Raw genomic sequence first — 13,067 nt, 5'->3', positions numbered from 1 at the left:
ACTTATCATCCAACACCATCTGATCAACTAAACCATGGCACCAAGCACCCCATCCAGTCTCTTCCTAAACACCTCCAGGGACAGTGACTCCACCACCTCCCTGGGCAGCACATCCCAGTGGCCAATCTCGTTTTCTATGAAGAACTTCTTCCTAACATCCAGCCTAAACCTCCCCTGGCACAGCCTGAGACTGTGTCCTCTCCTTCTGGTGCTGGTTGCCTGGGAGAAGAAACCAACCTGGCTGCAACCTCCCTTCAGGTAGTTGTAGAGAGCAATAAGGTCATCCCTGAGGCTCCTCTTCTCCAGGCTAAACCCAGAGATGCAGTTGTGAGCTTGTACAAGTAGAACACAGAGGAGTGGGAGCCTTCAGGAGACTTCTCTCTTGTCCTCCCTCAACAGAAGCAGGAACAATTTTAAAACACACAATATTTGGCATTCTGAGAGGATGTTCTTTCCCAGGGAGAAGGCAGGCAGCAGTTCACTTTCTCCCCAGGAAAAAAAGCAGTTGCTGCCATGCTGCTCTTGGAGCATTTTTCAGCTCTATTTTCTTTTCTCCTTCCCCTCCCTTCTCCCACCCCCCTCTGAGATGCCTCCCTGCAGTCATCTGCAGCTAGGCAGCTGAAGTTAGTGCAGAGGCATGTCTTCTAAAAGACCATCTCCTGGCACTTTGCCTCTGTCAGCAGGAGGCTGCTTTCTGTCCCAGTGGGTGGTGAAACAATTTCTCCTAAAAGGCTTCCTGATTATTTCCCTGGTGCTTTTGCAGATGTCTCTGGTGGATGTTCCTCTCTCTGGGTTTTACCTGCATGAATTGGAGTTGCTTTGGCCCCTGTCCAGTTCTCTATTAAGCAGCTTTGCAACCCACACAGAATTGCTTTGAAGCTAATTTAAGAGGCTTAAAGAAGATTGATGAGGATTCCCCTCTGAAGAAAGGAAACCTCTGGTCCTGTGGATTTGCTGTGTAGTAGGCAGAGTTCTTGATTGCTTCTGGCTTGTTCTAGGTGTGGGAGAACAAAAACTGGTGGTTAGTGAGAGCTGCTTTTGCAGGTGGCCATTGGCTGGGGCCACTGCTGGTCTTCTGCTTGGGTCCATGCCCCTGCTGCAGTAAACAAAGCATTCTGCTTGTGCTGTGCTATGCAGTCCTAGCCCCAGGCTAGTATCAGGGGTTTGTAAGGTCGGAGGCAATGAGGGATTGAATGGGCTGTGGGGAGGGGGTGTGGAAGAGACACATGATACTGTTTGAGTTGATGAGATTTCTGCCCTAGCATCTCGAGGAGAGGATTTCCCCCTGCCTACCAGCCCTGAAGTGTTGAGGCTGGCTGGTGTGAAGGCAGGGCCTCTGTGGTTTGCCTTTCTGAAGCCCTGAGCAGCAGCTCTGAGGGCTTGTCAGTGGGAGGTGTTGCTGTAGCATTATTCAGCCTTGGGCACCCTTGTCTTTGTACCTGATTACAGGTTTCAATGCCCTGATGCCACCATCTTTGTAGGAGAGCTTTCTCCAGGGGCTAATCTCTGAAGTTTGCTCTTCCAGACATCAGTCAGAGATAGCTGTGTTAGGTTTTTCCAGTGGTGAGCCTTTAACAAAGCCTTTGCATGGCATAAACCTTGTGGGAGGTTAGGTGATTCGCTACAAATCCCATAGGGAATTCTTCCTGTGTCCCACCTAAACCTCCCCTGCTGCAACCTGGGGCCATTTCCTCTCCTCCTTCTCGTCTGGAAGCAGAAACAATTGTTAAGTTTCACCCCTGCTCCATCCTGGGTTTGTTTCAAACTGAAGGGAATTGTCTCAGTAAAACTACTTAGGAGACATTGGAACAAAGCTCATAAAGGCATTGTCTTGGTGTGACTAAAGCTAAATCACTGAACATGCCTTTTTTTCTCTTGAATCAGTATTCCATCATCATTTCTGTGCCTTTTTAGTTGCTCTTTGTAAAGCTCTTCCACATTTCACTCCATGGATGTCAATCTAATGCCAAGTGTAAGCCTTACCTGCTTTTGATCAAGCACACGTGGAAGGAATTGCTGTCTCTGGTCTGTGCTGCCTAATCTTGAAAGAGAGCTTGAGAGAGACATTTTTAGAACCACTAGGAACTTTCTAAGAATAATGCATCTGTGTGGCCTGAAGAAGGATGGCTGAGACTGTTGTTTGTGTGGCTTGTGTAGCCTAACCTCCATGTGGCTTCCAGTAATGAGTGACTGTGTGAGTAGTCTTGCTTTCTCCCTGGGTCCTAAGAAGAAGAATAGGAGCTATAAAATTGTGCCTCAGGTTCTGGCATCTGAATTGAAAGTGATTCTTTCTGGCTCTGCCGTGTGACAGTGAGACAAAGTCAGCTACAACTCTTCCAGGGCTGCTGTGCTGCTCCCAGATCAGCAGGCAGGGCTGCAGGCAGCAGGAGTGCCCTGTTACCCACACAGCTCTGCTGCTGCATTCCTAGAGGCTGAAAGTGTCTATTTGTAGCCTATCCCTCCCTGCATGGTGGGCTTCAGCATTCCCAACCCTGTTTCTGAAGCGTTATTCTCCATCCTTTCCCCTCCCAAATCTTTGTCCTCTTCTTCCATGTGCTCCTGGCTGTAGTAGCATGAGTGTTTGAAAGTATCTGAGCCCTGGGTAGTAGAACACGAGCAGTACAAGTGGATCACTGCTGTGTGATAAGGCAGTAAACAGCAGTACCCTTTTATGAGCATTTGCTGCTGTAAAAGCTGACAGCTTCTAAAATTAGGCATCAAACACCATCTTGGGAAATTCTTTTTAGGGCTTGCCCTTTGCAGCTTACCTTAATCTTTGAGATAGAAATCCATCCCTTTATTGGTGGCATGCATAAACCATTGCACTTGCTTCAGAGATAACACCTGAAGGTGAGAATAAGCAGTTGTTGAAAACAGCCTTGTTTGGAGGGGCTTAAACAGCTTCACATGCCTCTGGGTCTCACTGAACTGATTTCCAGCCCCCCTGGTGTTTGCTCAGCTTGGAGGGAGAGGTGGTCATTACTTCAGCAAAGACAGGAGTGGAAACTCTTGCATTGCAAACTCCACCTGGACATGCACCTTTTGGGGGAGTTCTCTCTTAATGGTTTGTTATTGAATCTTAGCTGGTGATGGTGACAGGGTCACAGGTTGCATTGGGTTGGAAGGGACCCCCCAAGGTCATCTTGTGCAACCCCCCTGCAGTTAGCAGGGGCACCTCCAACTAGAGCAGGCTGCCCAGGGCCACATCCAGTCTGATCTGGGGTGTCTCCAGGGAAGGGGCCTCAACCACATCCCTGGGCAGCCTGTTCCAGTATTTCTGTTTGTGAAGAACTTCATCCTGATGCCCAACCTAAATCTGCCCTGCTCCAGTGCCCTGCCATTACAAGCCCTTCTAAAGAGCCCTACTGAAGCCACTTTTCAGAGAGCTGTTCTCAAAACAACAAAAACCCTCTTGTTCAGAAGGCAGCAGTGAAATGAGTGGCATCCTTGAATCATCAGGAAAGGTCTGGCCAGTGTCAGTAAGTTGTTGGAGATGTGGGAGGGCCAGGTGCTCACTTGGTGTGAATTGCCAGCAACAACAGGAGCTGATGGATGGCATTTCAGAGAGGAGTCTCTTTGGAACGCCTCAGCAGCAGCCTCAGCAGTTCTCCTGCCCATCAGATACTTCATTTGTTTATGGAGTTCAGCTAAATACTTCAATGAGAATCCTTCCTGCTCTGCTGCAGTGAGTTCTGCAGAGGGACTGCTTCCACAGGCCTTCAGTGAGAGGCTGAGGGGCAATGGTTTGAAATGAGCAAAGAGCAGATTCAGACTGGTTGTTAGGAACAAGTTCTGCACCATGGGAGTGGTGGAGTACTGCAACAGGTTGCCCAGGGAGGTAGCTGAGGTCCCATCCCTGGAGATATTTGCAGACAGGCTGGGCAAGGCTCTGAGTAACCTGAGCTAGTGGAGGGTGTCCCTGCCCATGGCATGGGGGTTGGAACTGGAAGACATTTGAGGTCCCTTCCAACCTAAACCATTCTATGAATCTATGAGTCCTGTGAACTGAGTTTGGTCTAGAATGATAGACCCAGGTTTTGCTGAAGCCTTTGGAGGTCAGTGTGTTTCCCTGGGAAATTTCTCAGGTTCTGATGTAACTAAATTTCCATGTGATGATTTTGGTTTCAGCAGGGCATGTGGCTCTCCATGTTTCACATTACAGGCAGTGCTCAGAATAGACATCTTGCACAGGTTCAGGTTACTGTTGAGGTTCAGCTGTACCTCTAAAAATAGATCCTGTTGATCTTGTGCTCTGTGAAGCGTGGTAGGTTTGTTTCCTTTAGGAACACAGGGCTTGTAAGCATGGCACACAATGAGGAGGGTGCCATTCCTCATTTACTGCTTCATTCTAACTGGACCACCACTCTTCCCTTGCAGAGAGCTGTGTGGATGTTGCAGCATCTTCTTAACCTCCTTGTGTGCAGAGTTGACTGAGAACACACACAAATGACACTGTCAGGCCCTTTGTGTTGCCTCATTTTGTTCCATTTTCCACAGCCTGGTGATGGCCTTTACTGAACCTGAGCTGGCCACGATGGGAGGGAGGGATCCCCTCAGATTCTTACTGACAGCAGATGTGGAGAGTTAAGACCAAGAACAGCATTTCAGACTTCTTTTTCTCTTGCCCTAGGTTTTCTACCCTAGCAAAGATGGTACTAAGATCCCAATGTTTATTATTCACAAGAAAGGAATTAAACTGGATGGTTCTCATCCTGCCTTCTTGTATGGATATGGAGGCTTCAACATATCAATTACACCAAGCTACAGGTAAGCAGGAGAATTTCCACCTTCTGAAGCATCTAGTGGTAACAACTGTCACAGAGGGAGGGCAGGATGGGCTACAGGCATTAGAAAGTGATGCATTTCAGGTCCTTGAGAAGCAAGGTGGGGGCCATAAGGGCTGCACATCAGTGTCCAGGCATCATTTGTCTGCTTTGTCAGCTCTGAGTCAAAGGAATGTGCCTGGGGTCACAGAAGGAATCTGTCAGAGCAAAGAAATGCTGCACTCCTCTGAGGTGTAGAGCAGACAGCACTTTGGATTACACCTCAACCTCTTCCTGCTCTGGCACTGAGCCTGACAGAAAAGCATGTGGGCATATATTAAGCAAAGATTGGAGTCCTTTGTTGAGCTAATAACATAGGAAGTTCTCTTTTTTCCCAAGTTATACAGCTGCCTATGTCTAGGAAGCCAAATGTTTGTGTAAATGAATATAAATCATTACACTTTGGCTTGTATTTCCATACTGTACTTTTGGGGAGGCTACATCAGAAGCAAAATCCTGCTGTGTTCCCCCATGACTGGGGAAGAGGAGAGATGATTCTGCCTTCAGATGCACATCACACTGGCTCTGCACATGCCAAGCATTGTAAACCGAAACTGCTGTGTGCCAAACGAGCTTTGCAGCCCTCAAAAGCCAGAAGCTTTATTCAGAGGATGAGCTCTTTAGAGAAAAAGCTTCTCTCTTCCACGAGGGAATTTGAATAGACTCACCAAGAGGCAGTGATTGTAACAAGTGAAAACTACTCCTGGGTGAGGCAGGGGGAAATGGAAATGCACAGGACTGAATGGAGAGCACTTTCTCAGCTATTAGAAGAGCAGCTCACCAACACAAACCCAATCTATTATGAAACAATCTTATTAAGCTTAGGTGCTCCCAGCCTTGCTTTGGAGTCAGCACATTTGAGGACCCTTTGTAAGGCTTTGCCAGGTCACTGTGATTGGATTTCTGCAGGGCAATTTACAGTTCCTCAGCCTCCCCAGCACATACCTTGTCTAACAATGGGCTTTTCATCTTGGGTTCTGTGATTATCTGAAAGCTTTTTATCTGCCTTGTAAAGCTACATTCTTTAATTTCCTGTGTGTTTGGTTGGTTTGTTTGTGGTGGTTGTTTGGTTTTTTTGCTGAGGGACACAACTGCATAATCAGCAGAGGTTTTAAATCCTTTTTTCGATGAGGCTCAAGCACTTCCTCATTACAGCTTATTGAGGCTGCTGAGGACTGTCATCAAACTTGGGATGGTTTCTTTTTTTCAAGTCATTAAGGTAAAATTTCACAAGCAACTGCCAGCTCTGCAGGCAAAAGGAGAAGGGATCTCAGTGCCTCCCATCCAGTGACCTGGGTGCTTGCTGGAGCCTTTTCTAAGCTGCTTTAAGCCACAAGAATGGCAGAAAATGATTCTAAGCACAACGGAGTTGCTGTGTTTCTGCCCTTTGTCTCTGGAGGTCCCTTCCAAGCCTTAGCATTCTGTGATTTGGCAAGTTACAAATTGGAATCCAGCAAACAGCAGCAAGAGGCTGCAGCTGACAGTCAGAGGGAAGGCAGGCAGGAGGGGGGAAAAGTGACCTGTGCCTTCCTGAAGCCTAGGAAATAAAATAAGAACAAAATCTGTAACAGTCTTAAAAGTAAAAGCAGAGAGAACTCAGTCACCTCCAGATCAAGGTACTTTATCCCATGGACAGTGTAAGTAAACCACAGTCAGCCACTCCTCCCTCCTTAGTCTCTCCCTGTAGCATCTTTCTAGCCCTTCTCAGCCTTTCCAAAAGAAAGATAAGAGAAACCAAAGCCTTCAAATGCATCTTTATGGTTAATAACCTCAGCGAGGAGGTGTGTTCCAAAAGCAGGCAGGCAAGATCAGGCAAAGGAAATGATGCTGGAGGATGTGTGCCAGGAAGGCAGGAGGATGTTCTCTGCTCACCTGGCAGATTCAAGTAATGTTTGACTGCATCCCTGTTGCTGCATGCTGCAGTCTTCCACAAGGAATTCCCAGGTCCAAGTGCTGTTCCAGCCCCAGCCCAACACCACCATTTGGTCATTTTTTGTACAGGCAAAACTGCTGGAAAGCAGCCAGAGGATGATCAGGAGTGGGACTTTCCACATCATTCACCTGATCCTGAGCTGTGGCTGTGGAAATGCAACCACGACTCTCTTGGGGGGTAAAAAAAAGCAAGACACAAACAAAAGCAACACAAAACCCTCCTCAACCAAACACACAAATGCCCCACAAAAAAACCTCAAACACAAAAAAAACCCAACCCAAACAAACAGAAAACCCAGCCAAGCAAAAACCAAATAACCAAGCCCACACACCCGCCCCTGAGAGGCAAGCAGGGCCACCAAGCAAGTGCATAAATATTCCTGATCTCTTTTCTTTGAACTTGAGGCTCTTGCAGCTTTTCTCAAATCCCTTCATCCTCTCCTTCCCAGTGGTTTGTTTCTGTCCTGTGTTCCTCCAAGCCACAGTACCACTGTTTTGAACTCGCTGCTTGGGGAGCTTATTTGTGCTTGATTCAGAAACTGATCTTGCTTTTCATTGTGTTTTTCCTCCCAACACACACGCAAAAAAAGCAAATAAAGTCATTTTTCCCTGGAAGCAACAGGCCCAAACCCCTAGGTTCCAGAAATAGCTGTGACAATGATAGGCTAAAGTCATTAAGCCAGTTACAGTGGTGGATTATTTTGGAATGCAAGCATGCATCTTTTATATGCTCCTCTGGACTGGAGAGCTACGTTTGGTAGCCTTTCAAGTGTGGTGCCCACTGGAGCACCCTCATTAATTATACAGCCTGCATGGAGTGCAAGTGAAAGCTGATGGAACTGACACCAGTGCCTTGGCAGAGCAAGCTGCTGGGGAAATGCCATCTCAAAGCCCCACCACTAATGGCCTCACATTCAGCTAATTACCCTGCAGGAGCCGTTGTGCTGCCCTTCATGGTTCTGTCTGTGCCTTGGGTGCAGGAGGGGCAATTCCTGCTGCATCCTGCAATACAGCTGATGGTGAAATTGCATCTCACTGCTACAGGACCGGCTTGTACCAAGCCGTTCAACAGACAGACAGTGGGAGGGAGAGGCTGTAGGCTTACAGAGAGATCAGCAGGACAGCAGCCAGGGCTGCAGGGAACAAGATTAGTCTGGTCCTTTGTTACCGCTCCCTCCTGCTCCTCAAAAACCAAGTCCAGTGACTGGAGGGTTTTTTCCCCATCACCAGTGCAGTAGCCTGCATTTCTCTGTCAGCTGTGCTAGCTGGCAGCAGAGCAGTCATTCTGTGAAAGCATTCTTGCTCCTCACCTTGTTCTGGTTTAATACTGCATCCATATGAGACCCATTGTAGGGCTGCTGGCGTTCAAGACCTGTCTGACAAGGAGTAAGGAGGACTTACAGGTACCAACACCCAATCTTTGCTCTTGTGGCTGAATAGGATTCATTTCTGCAGCCAGTGGTTTCTTGCATGAGCTAAGATTTCACACAAAAATGAAATTTAAACCTACTAGAGGGAAAAAGAAAGAAAGAAAGACAAAGACTTGTTGGGATTAAAGGTTGACATTTTCTTGGCCTGTTTGCTGTTATTTGTGGTTTGCTGTCTTCAGATCCTGCTTTGTTAAGCTGCTGCCTCAACAGACCAGAGATTTATTTCTCTCCTTACTGGTTAACTATAAATTACTTCAGTCCCTTTTAAAAAGACAGCTTAACAGCTTTGATGCTTTTGCAGTGTGGCATTTAAAATTATGAGGCAGAACTTGGAGTTTTAATTATTTTTGTTTGTTTTTTGTGCTATTTGTTTAGCATTTAGCAATGCCAGTGGAAAATAAAGCAGAAGGGGATGGGCCAGAACTTGTCTGCAGGGGCTGGCACAAAACAGTGGTAGAAAGAGAGTTTTTCTTTGCAAATATAGTCTTAGAAAGGTCCCCAAACATTGCATGAAGCAGAAGTTGAAAAGACCTCCTCATAAACCAAGACCAAGTGGTGCTCTCAAGCCTTCATTCTTTGCTTTCTTCATATGGGCTGAGACATCCTTTCCTCTCTGAAAAAGTGGAGGACCCTCGACAGAGGAGCAGTTCAGAAAGCTGTGGGGATCCAGGGGAACTGCATAGCTCCAGGCCCCCCATTGAAGGCTTTGAAGATAGTGAAATGAAAAGGTGACATGTCCTGGGGGCTCTTCTGTTAGCCAGAGCCACTGGCCGCTCTCCTCTGCCGTGCAGAACTGAAGGGAGAACGGACCGGCGCTGGTTCCTTCCTCTCTCAGGGCTGCAAAGCGTTGGACAACCATTGAGAAACGCCTGGCCACTCAGGTTTGTCAGTCACCACTTGTCATTGATCTGGGCAGTGCTAACCCTCTACCTGTTTGCTTTCCTCAGTGTCTCCAGGCTCATTTTCGTGCGGCACCTGGGGGGCGTCCTGGCGGTGGCGAACATCAGGGGCGGCGGTGAATATGGAGAGACCTGGCACAAAGGTAAAGCAGGCCAGGCAGGGCAGCAAACCTGCAGGCTCAGCAAGGACCAGCACAACGTTCTCTCTGTGTTCCCTCTTCCATACTGACATCTCCTTTGGTCTTTACTTGCTCTGTGTTTTCCCAGCTCATACATGAGGTCTGTGCACTGCCCAGGGTCATCTGGTGGTTTTTGTTAGATCGCTTCAGGTTTTGCAGCCTGCTCAACAAGAGCTTTGCACAAACACAGAATCTTTTCTTTCCAAGAAAATTATTGAGGGCTTTTTAAAGTGAGCTCAAGTTCCCTAGACAAGGATTGGCAAATGCAGCTGTTTATCTTGAGCTGCTTATCCAAACACTGCTTGCATTGCAGCAGACCTTGCTTTCTTCTTTTCATTATTTGCAGGTGCACATGGCCCCACTATTCCACATCCCCAAGAGAGCAGCACAGTTTAGACTCCCTTGGTGTCACACACACACAAAAAGCATTACCAGAACCTTACAGGAGATGTAGAGTTTTGAGTTCAGAAGGCGAGTTTTGAGCTCAGAATGTGACTCCTCCAGATTGCTTCTGCGCACTGTCAATAGTGAATGTGGTTGAAGTGCATATGAACGCAGTCAGCTCCACAAGTGCAGTGCCAGGTCTTCCCTCCACACTCTCTTAGGGAGTTCAACATCTTATGAGCAAGCATTTGACCATTTTGGCTCTTCAAAGCTGACTCCTCTGCTGCAAGGAAACCAAGTCACTCACAAAATCCTGCTTGTCTCTTGTCCTCTCCTCACAGCACCTGTGCTGCGTTTCTCTCCATGTCTTTCCCATGCAGTCCTTGTCTTAATCCTTTGATTTTCTCCATCCACTTGCCTTGCTGTTTGGAATTTTCTGCACCCTTTCACCAGAGGAAGAAGCTGGGAAAAGCCCTGCTCGTGTCTGTAACATACCCAGCATTATTTAATGGTGCTGCCTTGCTCCTATCCCAAGAATCTTGGTGAACAGGCTGCTGGGATGCCAGCAAGGCAAATGCACCAAAGTGAAGGTGTTTATGATGCAGCAATTTGCCATGGGAGCAACCTAAAATAACTTTGTGTCAGGCAAAACAGTATTCCCTGGATCATTAGATCTTGCTTTTACTGTTTCATCTGCAGTAACTTTCTGGCTGGGTCATTTCCTCACAATTGAGTTAAATATGTAATAGTTTCATAAATAGAAGCTCTCTATGCAGGATATTGTTGCTAAAGACAAAGGATCCTTCATTCATTTTAATTTGACAATTGGTTTGTAATAGGTTTTAATAAAGCTTACCTTAATGCTATAATGCTTCTTTGGTCCACCTATTTCCTGCATGGTTGTGACCCAAGCCTGTTACTGCAGTTCCAGAGTCAGGCTGTTCTGTGGCAATTCCAGGAGCAATACAGAAGTCTCTTTACTCAGGCTGAATTGTCTAGCTAGGATTCTGAGCTTACACCAGACCAGGATTTGGGGCAGAGAATAAGATTTATTTCTTCTTTCCTGCCACACATTTGAAGACTTTGTGGTCCCAGGGTGCCTGTCTGCAGTGGTCTTGTTGGTGGGGGAGTGGTGTGTGCTTGTGAACAAAGGAAGATGAAAGCATAGAGCACTCCCAGTTCTACCAGCCTCCATCAACAAGCATCAGAGTTACCTCACCACATTTTAGGATCGTAGAAGAGAAGCATCCAGTGTAGGCTGAGTGTCTGGGATCCCTGGATGGACAGAGAGACACCTCCAGCTTAGAGCTCATCTCACTTATTTTGGGGTAGTGTGAACTGTCCTGGAAGTTCCTGGATCACAGTGGAAACCTTAGGCAGTCAGCTGGGAATAAACATCCAGCTTCTAAACAACGTGGAAGGGACTGGAATTCCACTTCTGCATCCACTGAGCCACTCTCACCTGGCTGGACCACAGCCTTTGCTAGAGGAATGTGAGGATTTTCTTCCTAGTTCCTATGTCTTACTTGGCATTTAATTGCCTGAGAGAGACCATACCAGGTCTTAAGGAAGGATAATCTTGGGGGAGAAGCCAGTTTTAATCTCCTGCCAAACAAGCATCTAAAGTGGGGAGATTTGATCAACTGTGAGTCCTCTGGGTTGATTCTTTTCTGCTCAAATAGTTGAAAGGTTGTAGGGCAAATCAGTCCCTTTTCCTTCCTCTATCCCCACACTTTTTGTTTTGTTTTGAGAACTGGAAGTCTAACCACTGATGTTACCTGGGCCTGCTTTTTCAGTCATGATTTATCCCTCATGCACCTAATGGCATCAGGGATTTTATTGAACAGGGTGGCAGCATCTTGGATGTTTTCATGTTGACAGTTAATGAAATTTCCAACCAAGAGGCAACTCTGAAGTCCTTTGTTGTTTGTTTGTTTCTATTGGATGGATCTGTAGCTATGGAAGCAAACACTAGAACAGAATTACCAGCCACATACTCTACCTCTAGGAAGTTAAAGTGCTGCTTTTATACAGTTTGGTTTAGAAGTTGAAGCTTTGTTGCCTCTAGAAGCTGTCACTGAGTTTAGTGCTGTTAAAAGTCCAATCAGAGCAAACCTCCAGTGGGTTGGATGTGGTCACTCTTGTGTGTATTTTGCAATGCAAGGCTTTTAGCTTTAACTTGACTGGTTAGGAGCCTGGCACTCATTCCACAGTGTTAGGTATGTATTATTCAGAGCTTCTGAAAGCCTTGGAGATATTGACAGAACCATCTTGTCCCCTCTCTGTGTTGAAAGAATCTTTCCCTTTTGCTGTCCTTCTGAGCTGGATCAATTATTAAAAGGTTCATGGAACTGGAACTGCTCCCAGCTAGTTTTGCACACATGTTGTTCTGAAGAGATGGTATCAAATGGGTTTTATGGCACCAACTGATTTGTTTTATTTGTCTGCTAGGTGGTATCTTGGCCAACAAACAAAATTGCTTTGATGACTTCCAGTGTGCTGCCAAATACCTCATCAAGGAGGGCTACACATCCCCGAAGAAGCTGACCATTAATGGAGGCTCAAATGGAGGCCTCTTAGTTGGTAAGGACTGCCCATGTCCTGGGTTTGCTGCAGGGTTTATCAAAGTAACCAGGCAGAGCTCTGTATCAGAGCCTCCTTTCAAAAGCTCCAGAGTGCCAGGGGAGGTTTAGGTTGGACATTGGGGAAAGCTTCTTTACTGAGAGCATGGTGAGGCACGAAGGTGATCTGAGGGCTGGAACACCTCCACTGTGAGGACAGGCTGAGGGAGCTGGGGGTGTTCAGCCTGGAGAGGATTCTGGGGGAACCTTAGAGTTGCCTTCCAATACCTGAAGGGATCCTACAGGAAGGCTGCAGAGGGATTTTTCATGAGGGTGTCTAGCAGTAGGATAAGAGGGAATGGTTTGAAGCTGAGGGAGAGCAGGGTTAGGCTGGAGCTTAGGAGGAAGTTCTTCAGTATGAGGGTGGTGAGGCTCTGGAATGGGCTGCCCAGGGAGGCTGTGGATGCCTTTTCTGGGGGTGTTCAAGACCAGGCTGGATGAGGCCTTGGGCAGCCAAGTCTAGTTGAAAGTGGCTTTTCCCACAGTGGGGAGGTTGGAGCAGATGATCTCTGAGGTCCCTTCCAACCTAAGCTGTTCTATGATTGTGTGATGTCATTCCAGTAGGAGATGGGTGGTAGGAGTCTAGACCTCCCTGCTCCAAAAAGTCTGTTGTTAGAAACATTCCCTTGCCCTTGCAGATGGATTATAGTCCTCCTGGATTCCCATGTTCTCAATGAGCCAGACAGAGACTGGGTACCCTTGACTGGGTAGAATTAGGTGAATTTAGGAAACTCCTCTAAGTGCTTTTTGATCAGAGCAGAACAAAGCTTTGCAGTAGTTGTTGATGCAACACCAGTGA

The 13,067-nt window shown here is 47.0% G+C and overlaps 1 protein-coding gene across 1 annotated transcript in view; it reads left to right on the top strand.

The window, feature by feature from the left end:
• Positions 1 to 13,067, top strand: part of PREP (prolyl endopeptidase) — a 46,450-nt gene that overhangs the window by 29,413 nt on the left and 3,970 nt on the right. The window contains exons 11-13 of the mRNA XM_068160461.1: positions 4,631 to 4,767; positions 9,133 to 9,227; positions 12,099 to 12,230. Coding sequence (XP_068016562.1) covers positions 4,631 to 4,767; positions 9,133 to 9,227; positions 12,099 to 12,230 — 364 coding nt within the window. The remainder of the gene's footprint in view (positions 1 to 4,630; positions 4,768 to 9,132; positions 9,228 to 12,098; positions 12,231 to 13,067) is intronic.

Source organism: Melanerpes formicivorus, unplaced genomic scaffold, assembly GCF_026170545.1.
Source record: "Melanerpes formicivorus ecotype bairdi unplaced genomic scaffold, bMelFor1.0.p_v2 SCAF_50, whole genome shotgun sequence".
NCBI lineage: Eukaryota > Metazoa > Chordata > Aves > Piciformes > Picidae > Melanerpes > Melanerpes formicivorus.
This window is presented reverse-complemented; position numbering and strand designations above follow the sequence as displayed.